General features: G+C 39.9%; 1 protein-coding gene across 3 annotated transcripts in view; it reads right to left on the bottom strand.

The window, feature by feature from the left end:
* HTT (huntingtin) overlaps positions 1-10,727 on the bottom strand; it is an 87,107-nt gene extending 76,380 nt beyond the window's left edge. For all 3 annotated transcript variants that reach the window (XM_075022194.1, XM_075022222.1, XM_075022249.1), the window contains exons 1-3: positions 10,351-10,727; positions 3,937-4,020; positions 3,372-3,492 (exon numbers count right to left, since the gene is read on the bottom strand). In XM_075022194.1, coding sequence (XP_074878295.1) covers positions 3,372-3,492; positions 3,937-4,020; positions 10,351-10,451 — 306 coding nt within the window. In that variant the 5' untranslated portion in view covers positions 10,452-10,727. The remainder of the gene's footprint in view (positions 1-3,371; positions 3,493-3,936; positions 4,021-10,350) is intronic.
* Between the last annotated feature and the right edge of the window lie 1,853 nt (positions 10,728-12,580).

Genomic DNA, 12,580 nt, shown 5'->3' with positions numbered 1-12,580 from the left:
CCCATTCTACCTAAAAAAGGCCAGATGGGATCAGATTACAAGCAGAGCCAACCTAACATGCTTCCTGGCAATTGCCAGGAATAGATACTCATGAATAGAATATTAGAACACAAAAATAGTATTCCGAAGCAGTGAGAGGTATTCCCCACCATCAAGCAGCCTCCTACTATTTCTCAAACTGAGGTTGTATTTTTCCCACACCTTTAACAGCCCTTGAAAACTCCTTCTTTCATGAATCAGTCTATTTTCTGCATCCATTTATTACCACAAGGTGTTCTGGACACCAGAAGTATCACATCCCAGGATCTAATCAAGCATACTGTGACAGAGCATATATTGTAGTCTGAACCTGCAGTCTGGCTAAGAACTAGGGTACATGTAAGTAAGCACCGAGAAGCAGTAATTTTCTATTCACCTCAACCAATCATCTCCCTCCATCTTTAAAATAGCAGAAGAAAAAAATATTAAAATAGTTCCACTGTATATAATCTCTTCCTACAGAATATTTTGTACACATATGATTACCCTTTCTCTTCCTTTTTTTTTCCTAGTGCATACTACTATTTATGAACATTTCCACCAGCACTTCCTCAGATGAAATGAGAGCTTCATACAGTGTGCAAGTGTCTGCATTGTGGATTTATACAGTGCTAAAACATTTAGTATTTCATTCTTTATTCCTTGACCAATAATTCAATAATTTCTGATTTTCTGTCTGCCTACTTGACCACCAACCACTAAGCTCACATCTTCACAGGATTACTCATGATGACTACAAAAATCTTACATGGCACATGCTGATATAGAGGCCACAACTGCTTAAGGATGGTCAGTGAAGTGTCTGTGGCTCCTCCAGAGCACGATTCCCCTAGCCTAAAATTGTATGCCCCAAAACTTCATTCTCCCCAATTATACCAGTCATTATAATAAAATAGTATTACCTTCTCCTGAAAAACCTTGTCTGGCTTGTATCTTTATATTGTCATAAGCACCCCAACTATTAACTGCAGGTGCCTAGATGAAGGTAGCTAGGGATAAATCTCACTTCACAAAATTTTGTTTTTATGGGAAGTTCATTGTCCCTGTATATAAGGTTATCAAGCAACACAAAAAGGCACCAGCCGCTATGTGGCTTCATGGGTAAGTTGTCCTTAAAACACACTCAACTGGAGCAACTCTTTTTACTAGTGTATACCTGTATTTTTAGCAGGCTAGAATCTAAAAAGTCAACCTAATCAGAAAAAGTCATAGGCATAGTCAACTCTAAATTACTACAAATAATAAATCCCAATTACTGCGACCAACTGTACTCCAGTCTGCGTGAACAGTCCCACCACTATCATTAGCACAGAGAATACTACAACATCGTACATCAGCTTCAGAAACAAGACAGCTTCAGTAATACCTTACCCACAGAAACCTGTTAACTCCCAACTTGGTATTTTTTTCTTTTAAATAAAGGTTATCACCAAAGCTATTTAAACTTTGAGCCATTTATGCTGTCTGTGAGGTTCTGACAGGTAAGTGTAGTGATACTTAAAGATGACCTACAGTGTTTACATAAACTTATTTGCTGTTTCAACTTACAGCCTTTTCTACACAGAGGCATTAGCGTTTTAATTATACTAATGAGTATAAACTCCAGATAGACACACAGTTACACAAGTAATGCTTACATCTATATTCTTATATTGATAGACAGAAAACATAAAGCATCTTTCTAGCAACAGAGTTAGTCTCTAAAATGCCTGAGGTACTAGAAAAGCTGAACGTTGACTAATATGCAAGCTTAGGGGCCTGACGCCTCCGTTACACTCACCACGAGCATCACTGCTACTTGCACAACCAAAAATAAAACTGCACATCTTTTTGTCTCTGCATTTATACATGAGAGCATCTACCTAAAGACTAAGTTGCTTCCACACAGCATAAAACATAGAAACAAAATATAAACTATGACCAGCTTCAATAACAGTCTGATACTTCCATGTGGTTGGAATATTACAACTATTTCACAGCTGTGACCGCTGGCAAGCTTAATGACTGATAGAAGACTCCATCATTTAAAACCACTTTAATCTTTAAAACAAAACAAACTACCATACAAAGATTTGAAAAAAATTAAAGTTTTTCAAGTTATCTTGACACATGCCAGAAGGCAATAATATTAAATAGATTGGTGAATTAAAGAGGTCAATTTTATACCAAGCCTACAGAAGAGTTTGGTGGAAAGAAGAAGTTTTCATTCTTTAGAACTGTTTCAGAGTATCATTTAAAGCAAATTAAGTTACACAATGGTATATGCATTTCATAGAGTCCTAAACTCCTGCAAACAGAAAAACATTTAAATTGGAATGAACAGAGCAAAGTGCTACAGGGCAAAACAAAAACAATGCAAAAAGACGCACTTCCTCATTCCTTATCATTATGGAATACACTACATAATCAGTAAGCTTTCTCCATACAACTTTCAGCCATAAGCAGAACCCCCAAAACTTAACTCATTTGGATACCAAATAGAACTTACCTGAGAGAAATCCCTACAGAAATAGGGTTGTTTTGTTTGCTTGCTTCTACACACCCCTTCACAGTAAAGAAAATTATTTGCATATTTCTAAAGCAATTAAACTGTGCATCAACTAGATATGTAGGTACATTACATTGACTCAAAGGCCAAGTATTTCAGAGAACAGGAAAGAAACAAGAACAGGCAGGTGAAGGTAAACCTGTGCTGAAAGCAGCAGCTCACAGCAATTACTCAAAAAGTTCATTTTAATATACTTTGAATCAAGATTTAGACCTTGCCTGACCTCATATGAATGCCCGCCTGCTGTTCTCCAACAAGCCCTTCTTTCTGGATCACAGTAGGGTAATAATCTCCAGAACACCATCTTTATCCTAATTATTGCCTAAAAGCTCTTCCTCCAAGTCTCAGCAAATCACACTACCTGAATTACGGCATACTACTAGTTTGGAATGAAAAGTCACTATGTCTTTCAGTCAGCTTTTTAATAATATCTTTACCTTTCCTCATATTAAGTATCTTTATGTTTACAGAACAATAATGGAGCGAGTATTCCTCCCACACAAGATGATTTTAGAAAAGCCCATGTTCTTGTTTGAAGAGAACAAAGTTAATGAATGACTGAAGAAAAGAATAGATTAGAACGATGAATGACAGAAGACATAAAAAGAAGGCATAAAAAGCTCTCCTAAGAGCACATACAGTAAAGAAGCTTACTTAACCTCTTACGTTATGAGATATTATCAACAATAAGAAAAGCAACTAAAAGAACATCAGTGTGAATTCATACAGGATACTGCATCAAGAGGAGGTAAAATCTGGTAGCACAGTACATGAAAGTTCTTACTTTAATAACTTTATTAAGGCATTCATCTGCAACCATCCGGACATCAGATTCTGCATCCTCACTGCAGAGGAGAAAGAGTTCCATAGCAATCCCCAGCAGCTTCTGAAATTCTGGAGAATTTCTAAATAAAAAAAAATTAGAAAATTACAATGCGCACTACAAAAAGCAAACACCAATGCTATTTTTGAGGGGGTTTCCTAATCTAACTACACATATATTATACCCAGTTACACAATAGGAGAAGACATGCAGCGGATTAAAGCACTTTATTAGGAGTTGGGAGATCATTTCCCTGCTCCTTCCTACATAATCTGGCAAGGTATTTGACCTCAGTGCCTCAGTTTCTCTGTCTGAGTTAGAAAGATAATGCCTACTCTACCAGTGCTTAAACAAAATTACTTCTTAGATCTGGCGTTGTTAAAAAAAAAAAAATAAAAATTGTGCCACTTCAGTTTTAAACAGAAGTTGAGCATTTGAAATCAGCAAATAACAGGAAGCCTCCAAATAACTAACACTCCAAAGTAGCTATTCACATTAATGCAATAAATTAAAGACATTGTCTTACCTTAAAGACTGAGCAACTATGTTTTCACATATTGTTAGGCAATGATTCACTCGATCTTTCTTGGTAGTTGAAAGTTCTTTCTTTCTAAAAGAAGAACACAATGATAATGAGTCCGAGAAAACTTCAAAAGTGAGCAATGACCATTTAAACACTCTTGCTAGAGTAGCATCTAATGATTATACAAGAAAAAGATGCATTCTTCTGGTCATTGTATAAACAGCTGTATACCAACTACCTGTAGTACCAGGACTTCATACACTAACTGCTGCTGAGAGCATGCAGGCACATGAGCAAAGGGAAGGTTACAAACTTAGAAGGAATATCATATTAATTCCATAACCTTCACTGAGAAAGTATTTTGGGAAAAAACCTGCAGAATTAAGAGGACTAAAGGGAAAGGAAGGAAAAATTGGAGCAGACCTAGACAAAGCTGAAATACAGAAACTGACAGAAAGAAAATGTTTGGGGAAAATAAGCCATGAGAACAAGTCTTGCAGACCTAAAAATACCACTTTTAAAAAGACCTTCCTCACACATAATATGGCCTCAGCCTTTTTTTGTCTGGCAAGTTCTTGAAATCTAAGAGTTCTATTAAATCGATCATTTTGTATCTGAACTGGAAAGGACACTGAGGCAATCCTATGATATACCACATTCCTCCAAATGGTTACATAATTATAAAAATAGCAAAGTTCTAGGCACAGTCTATGCCCCTCAAGAATAATGTCCCTATAGTAACACTTGGTATAGTCCAAGAAAGGCCAAGCTTAGTCAACTGGCAGCACATAAGCATAAAACAAAGAGAATAAAATTCACAGAAACAAAGAATGCATACCTACAAGCAAGGCAGAGTGCAATATGAAAAGCTTCTACTTCGCAAAATTTGTTTAACATTCACTTCAATGTAATATAAGCTCCTATAACCATTTATGGCTGAGTCTAGAACAGAAGCTTCTTCCCTGTTCCTCCCCCAAAGAAACTGAAAAAAAGAGAGATACTCACAACTATGACTGCATACAATTAAGTAAAATCTCACAGTGTCTCCTACTCTTTACTGACGCAGAATCACTTCCAGGAAAGCAGAAGTGCAGGAAACTGCACACCCAAAGGTAGCTCTCCTGGGTCTGTTTCGCAACAAGGAGGTACCTGCTCCACTCACATTCATAGAGAATCCTCCCTTTTGTTTTCTAAGTGAAAATTAATCATCTCTATTTTTAACATTTAATTTTCTGTCTTAGCAAAAAGCAGCAAAACCATCAAATAGCAAAACAACATTTCTGAACTAGAAGTTGGAAAATTATGTGAACAGCCTTGAGATACATTAATATAGTTAACACAACATTAAGGACCAACAGCAAGTAGCCAATAAGCACATTAAATTAAGCTAAGTCAACATACATTGTTAGACAAATTTTTGAAGAACTAAGCTGTAATATTTAAGAGCTTTAGCTCAAATAACAGTACAGTTTTTCAAAAAAGTCATTCTTTGCAAGCACACCTATCCTTTTAATTCCATCAGGTTGGAATTCAGTGGTTGAGAAGTGTTTGCTTCTAAGATTTCAGTTTTTCTCCCAAGGATCCTCTCATCTTACTCCTGAAATACTTTCTCTTTTTAAAAGTTTAAGGAATAGTTCTGAACAAAGCCATTTTTTCTGTTATAATTTGGCTGTATTTTGTTTAGGTAAGCTTCAGCATTCCTTAAAGAGGGTCTCTTCTATGGCTTGTGTTCTTAAGCAACTGGCAGAGTACGAGTAGCCAATCTGACTTTGATCAAGATGTAAAGTGTCTCTCCCTCTATCTTGAAAAAGCATCACAGAGTCTTTCACAGCCCTTTCAGATCACCTCTAACATAACAGCAAATACTTCCAAAAATGTCCAACTGATTTTGCAACTTAAGTACCATTGATGTGAACAGGCATCTAAGAAACTGAATAAATAATTTCAACTTTTATGAGAATTTTACCTAGCATTGCCCACATCTCTTATGAGCACCATTTTCAGTACACATTCAACCCAAGAATAGAACAGGCACATCTGAACTTGCCCATAAGCTCACTATTTCAGATACAAAACATATTAAAGATATTGAATGAGACTGCTTTCAGAATAAAGTTCTTTATTATCCACACATAATATAGCCCTGAGCAAGGCAGGCAGTAGTGTTCAATACTACTCAGAATAGTACAGATCAACCTCTTCGGCAGATTTCTCTGAACAGAAAGCTCACCTAACACTGAATCCACCATCTCACTTAAAAAGTACTGACTAGAGAAAATTTTACATGAAAACTTAGAAGGAAGGCATATAGGTAACAAGCTACCATTTAAACTGAAATAACAGAAACTAGACATGAAGACTAATTATCAGTTACTATCCAAAGGGAAAGATGAACAAACATTCAACCAAGTTTGTTGTACTGAATCTTTTATCTGCCATTTGGTTATTCAACTTCTAAAAAAATCAGCCTTTTAAGAAATGAAAGAAAAGGTGGAAGACAAACACTTAATGTACATCATGTGCACACATATTTTCTGGCCTACAGAAGGAAAAGGATAACAGAACAGTTTCTAGAGACAGAACGCATGACTTTATTAAAAAAAACCAAACCCCAAATCAAAAAGCCTCTATTCAGAAGTATTATGAAGTCCTCAGGCAAACTGCTGATAAGCATACCTAAGGGGAGAACAGCAGCATCACACATTTCTTAGAAGAGAGCTTAAGGAGCAAGCCCCAAGGGTTAGGTCATTTCAGTTTGATGAGTAACAGAAAGCAGGAGATATTGGAAGTAGCAGTTATCTACAGGAAAGCTTCATCTCACATGCAGAGGAGTTGAATCTTCTGCATACTTCTACAGACAATCTCTAGCCAAAAAGATTAATAAACAATGTAAAACCAGCAAGCCCAGGTAATTCTGTACTCTGAGCCTGAAGCTGGCTACAAAGAGATGCAGGTCAATGATGATAATTTTTTAGGCCTTGGAATTAAGGATATGTAAAAAGAGTACAGAAGCTCTAAAGCTGAACCAGCATTAAGAAAAAAGGCCAAGCCAAACAGCGTGACATTAATCTTGAGAAAAGTAATGGGAAACTCAAAAAAGATTCTATTAACAACAAACAGAAATGTGAATGGATCAAGATACAAACTAAGCCCAAATATGGCAGACGCTTCAAACAATGTGTAGTAACACAGACAACGATGGATAGTCAAATTAACTAGAACAGGTCTACAACACACCCTAGAAATGGTAACTTCAAAAAACCACCTAGGAACCACCACTGAGAAGCAGGGCAATATGTATTATCCATGCAGTTCACATGGTCTTCAGTTAAGCAAAAAATTCATGATACCTCTACATACAGCACTGATGAACCAACCTACAACCACAGCTTTAGTCAAACATTAAAAAAACAGAAGAATTCATGAGCTTAGAAGAATGCATATTGCTGGACAACACTTTGGCTCTTGCAACACCTTTTGCTGTAAAAAACCAGCTAGAATTAAAGGTAAGAAAAAAAAATCAAAATAGGGCACAATTAAAAAACAATTACAATAATTAACTATTAGAACAAGTTGACAAGAGAAAAGGTGAAAAATCTACCTTTGGATTAATCAAATCAAAGCTAAGTACTTTTCCAGAATAAACATTAGAAAGTCATTCTCTCAGCTTACTGACAGAGGTAAAAATGAATAAAACATAAAATATAGAATGTTGTGTGAGAGCCCATCTGCTTTTTAGTTTCACTGAGTAAACTCTGAATTTTTACATCATACTAATCAAATTTTAAGTTAGTGGGAGCTTTGTCATCCAAAACAAAACACCCAACTCCAACCAAAATTTAAGGGTCTAAAAAGCTAAAAATAGATATGGAAGAAAATAAGGTGCCTCAGCAGAAGTGTATAGAAGCAATATGACAACAGAGAGCTCAACCTAAGTCTTCATAGAACAAAAAAACCAGCAAGAGATAGATAAGAGAGGGAGCCAGAAACTGATGTCTGACTAATGTAACACATAATAAAAGCAGAACACATTATTATTGCTGATTAAAATCTCTTAAAACAGAAAAAGCTCTTACCTTCTTGGTAAAAGCTTGAATTAAATTAATATTCTAATAAAAAAAAGTAAAGCCAGGAAATCAGTTTTATCAAGAGTTCAGAAGTCATTGCCTTACAATAAACTGAAGAAAAACTTCAATACATGTTGTGTAAACAATTAAGTCTTCTCTACCCCAATCTCTATGATCTGAAAACATTTCGTAGCAGGAGACAGACAGTCCTTAGCAGGACTCATTCACTAACCAGATGTGGAATGCTCAGTTTCTATGAAAAAATATTTAAAAGGCCATTTTTGCCCACTCCAACAGGAAAGATTTTTTAATTATTATTTTTAATCATGTAGAGATAACATTGTTCTGTTGTAAATTAAGGTAGCTTATTTGGGGGAAAAAAAAAAAAGGTAGAGGTGGATTGTTTTACTGTAGCAACAAAGCCTAACAAAAAAATGTCTAACACCACCTGTAGCAATAAGATTATAACTTGAGGAACGACAGTTTCTCACTCATCTAATTTATGTAACAGGACAACTTTGATCTAATGGACAATGCCAAACATATCTAATGAAACAAAGAGCAAGTCAGTAGCATTTATGCTATGATATTCACCAATTAATTTATTCTTTCATTACCCATAAGTAAGCTCACATCCTTTCACAACAATAAACAGATAGAACAATAGGAATTTACCACATAGAACTACAAAATATTTAAGTGCTATTTGTACAGAACCACAATGAAGATGAACACCTCTACCCAAACACAAGGAAAACACAGAGGGAATTTTCCTTTCCAGTCCATTACAAAAACAAACACACACAGACAGTATTGCGAATTACATTTGAGATGTCAGCTGGTATTTCACTAGAAGTTTGGGAAACTTCAGTAAAGACTGTCACAATATCCTTTCACAGGCTTTTATGAGGCTTAATGCTGTTACTGAATTTGTAGAGCTCCTGGGGGCATGCAATATCATCAGCTTCCTGAAAACATATAGCCTATTTTTAAACACAAAGCAAAGTCAACAAGGACAACTACAATCCTAATTTTATCATGTTTTGAGTAGTGTATGCCTAAATTCACACCCCCAAACCAAGCATAACATCCCTCAGCAAGCATCACAAATAATTTTCAGAATTTCCTCTTGAAATACCATGATCTATCTTGTCAGTAACTTTTTAGAGAGATTTTTTTTTTCAACTACATATAGGAAAGATTGGAAATAGATGGCCACCTATCCTCCTTGTCACACAAAGTACTAGCACGTAATGCACGTAACACAGCAATTAGTCCCTGCAGACCAGTAAGGCATCTAAAACCAATTAGCTCATGAAGAAGACGAGTATTTTCATCTATTATGCCCCAAAAGTATGAAAATGCATTGAGATTGTTTGAGACAACACTCTCCAAGCAGTATCAACCATGACAGTTTAGTTGGCATCCATATCAGAAAGTACTGTAGGAGCAGGTGGCCAAGAGCCCAGCTCCAGTGCTTAGTATCCTCTGCCAAAACACTACGAAACTGCCAATTTAGAAGTTACCTGCTCCTCAACCCTTCTGCTTCTCCTGTCTCCCTAACAGCTGGAGAAAAAGCAACAGCGTGACTCATGTATTTACCCTGTAAAAATCTTCGTGTCTTTTCATCTGCTCAATAGAAGTTATTTTTAGAGGATGCAAATGTAAGGGGCAGCACTGTGGTACTGAACAGCTCCTTGTCCTTGTCCTCCAGTAACGCCTCCCCATGGGAAACCTGAATATCTCATGGACATAATGCATTTGTCCCTAACGTTTAAGAAAGCAAAAAGGTATCAGGAATATTTAAACTAATTCCTCTCAGGTCTCTGCACAGCAAGTCACAGCACAAGCATTTAAGTGAAGTTTCTCATAAACAGACATCCACACCACCTCCCCCCAGATACATCAGAGCTCAGACTGCAGCTTTATGAGGCTTAGTGCTTTAAGTTATGCTTAGGGGGTTTCGCCTTTTTTCCAGCAGTTTATTAGCTGAAACTAAGGTTTTCCTTCATAGAACCAGCCTGTGAAACCCATGTAGCATTCTTGTAACTCCCGTTCATTACCCATACCGCTGCATTTTCGAGTGTGCTTGCCCAGAAAGTTACTCCTAGCTTAAACTTAAGTAGCGAGCAGGCAGCACTCCCAGACACGTCCGCAGGAAGATCCTCCCGCCAAGGACAGGGAAGCACCCCGGGACTAACTCCTCCGGGGACTGCCAGCTGCCCCCTCAGGCTGTCAGCAGCTCCCGAGCGGCAGCGGCTCGGCGGGGCGGCCTCCCCCCAGGGGGCAGGGGAGGGTGTCGCCGAAGCGTTTCGGGAGCCCTCCCAGTCCCCGGGTGCGGGTCACTCACGGTCTCTGGAGCGGCTCCTCGGGGACGGCAGCCGGACCCTGCTGCTGCTGGAAGGAGCGCAACGACTCGAAGGCCTTCATCAGCTTCTCCATGGTGGCCATGGCCGCTCCGCCCGCGCCAGCGGCACCGACCCGCCGCTCCTCCCCGCCCTCTCACAGGCGCCCGGCGGCGCCCGCCTTCCTCCTGGCGGGCCCGACTCTCGCCCGACTCTCCTCCTCCTCCTCCTCCCGGACTCGCTCTCTCCCGCTCGCCCGGCAAGCTCAGGCCAGCCGAGGAGGCGCCGCCGCCAGCTCACGCCGCGCCGCCCATCACTGCCGCAATGAATGAGGGAGACGCCGCAGGGGGCCGCGAGCACTCCCCAGCTGCCCCGCCGCCATCTTGAATCCGTCCCATCAGTCCCCACGCCGCTACCCCGCCCCCGCCCCCTTTCCCGGGCTGCCCCGCCCACCCCGGAGCAAGGTCCCAGCCCTGGCCTCGGCCGCGCCGGGCGCGCATGCGCAGACCGCAGCGCCCGGCCCGGGGTCACGCGCACCCTTACGTACGTACACACACAAGCACGCGGGCTAGGTACGGGGCGGGGCACCAGGGGGAGCGACAATCTGTCCAATCAGAAAGAGGGCTCCACCCCTTCCCGAATATGGATCAGGCAGACGGCAGCGCGTGCGGAAGACCCAGGGCCCTTGCTCCCCGGGGGGGGGGGGGGCTGAGCAGGGAGGGGGCGCTGGGTCCTAGAGCCCGCCGGCCCGACCGGCAGCACCGTGGCGCCAGTACGCGTCACAGGTAGCCCCCACGGCTCGCCCACTCCCAGTTCCAGCAAGCCCCCTTAGCACACAGGTGGTTGCCAAAGGCGCTGCCGGCATTGGGCCTTCATTTGAGGCTGCGTGTAAAGAGGGAACACTTACAGGAACAGGACATTTAAACCTTGGCAACGCACCCGTGAGCCTTTCAGCGCTCCTCTCGTGCGTCTGGGCTTGCGTTATCAGAGAATAGCTTTTGCACTCTTAAAGCACATATTAAACATACAGTATACAGTATTTAAATTGTTGATTCTATTACTCAGCACTTAATTAAAAACAACCAACAGTATTGTGAACTTTCCAATTACAGCCACTGATTTGAATACACCTAGTTGCCGATACACATTTTAAATGACAGCTGATAAGAACTGGCAAGTTAACTTGGATCTCAAACACATGAAATTGGTTCCAGCAATGGAAATGGAGAACAGCTCTCGAAACTTTTAAGAAAAGAAAGTCCCAGTAATAACTTAATATGCAACTTAGTTATTGCTAGTAGGGATGGACGAAAGCAGCAAAGCTTATGTCTTTGGATATTCAGGCCAACATAAGTCACAACAGAACCACCTCACTGATCACATTCTTGCCAAATATTCAGTAAAACAGTGCTCTGTTAGCATGTTAATAAAAGATGAACCATTTGAAACATTACTCTGAAAGTAAACCTATCTACAGCACTGAAAGCAACTCAACTTCTAGCAAAACCCCTATTTCATTATAAATGTGTAACAAAATGTGAGCTTTTAAGGTAAAAAGAATATTTTTCCTGATTATTTTATGATAAAGCTTGCAGACAGTTTTCTCTGGAACATAGGGACAATCATGAATTTTTTATTTAGCAAACGATACATGAAAAAGGATGACAGCATAGTGTATGCAGCAGTCCAGCTATGTGATAGTTACATGTGCCACTCCACACTTTGAAATAGATTTAAGCACGTTAAAAAGAGCATAAGCTCTTATCAAAGATTAAACAAGCCACCACCCAAGTCAGTCTTTGCAAACCTGTTTTGAAGCTTCAGACCAAATGCATGCCAGGCCCCTAAGGGTTGCTGACTCACCGGCAGGAAGGACAAGGCAATGCCTGCCTACAAGCACACTCCTCTTTGTTCTCCTTGTCTTTTCCAACTGTATCGGCAGTGCGAGCCCTCTGGCTCATAAACCAGGAGTTGGGGGAACTGGAAGAGAACTCAGGGGTGTCAGGTTTTTCTTTGGCAAGTACCTTATCAGTAGGTTCTCCCAATTAAAATTTACCGATGCATGGTTTTGCACATATCATGCCACTCACCTGTTCAAATAGCAGCCCCACAAACAGCTGCACTGGCAAAAATAAAGTAATGTGAAACTGGCAAGGGGCAAGAATAAGCAGGCAGGGTTAGAGAACAGGCATTTTTGTAAAGCCATCATTACCACAAAGAAAAATAAAGTCACAA

The sequence above is a fragment of the Buteo buteo genome, chromosome 1 (assembly GCF_964188355.1).
Source record: "Buteo buteo chromosome 1, bButBut1.hap1.1, whole genome shotgun sequence".
NCBI lineage: Eukaryota > Metazoa > Chordata > Aves > Accipitriformes > Accipitridae > Buteo > Buteo buteo.
Note: the sequence above shows the minus strand (reverse complement) of the source record. Positions and strands in the feature narration are given on the sequence as shown.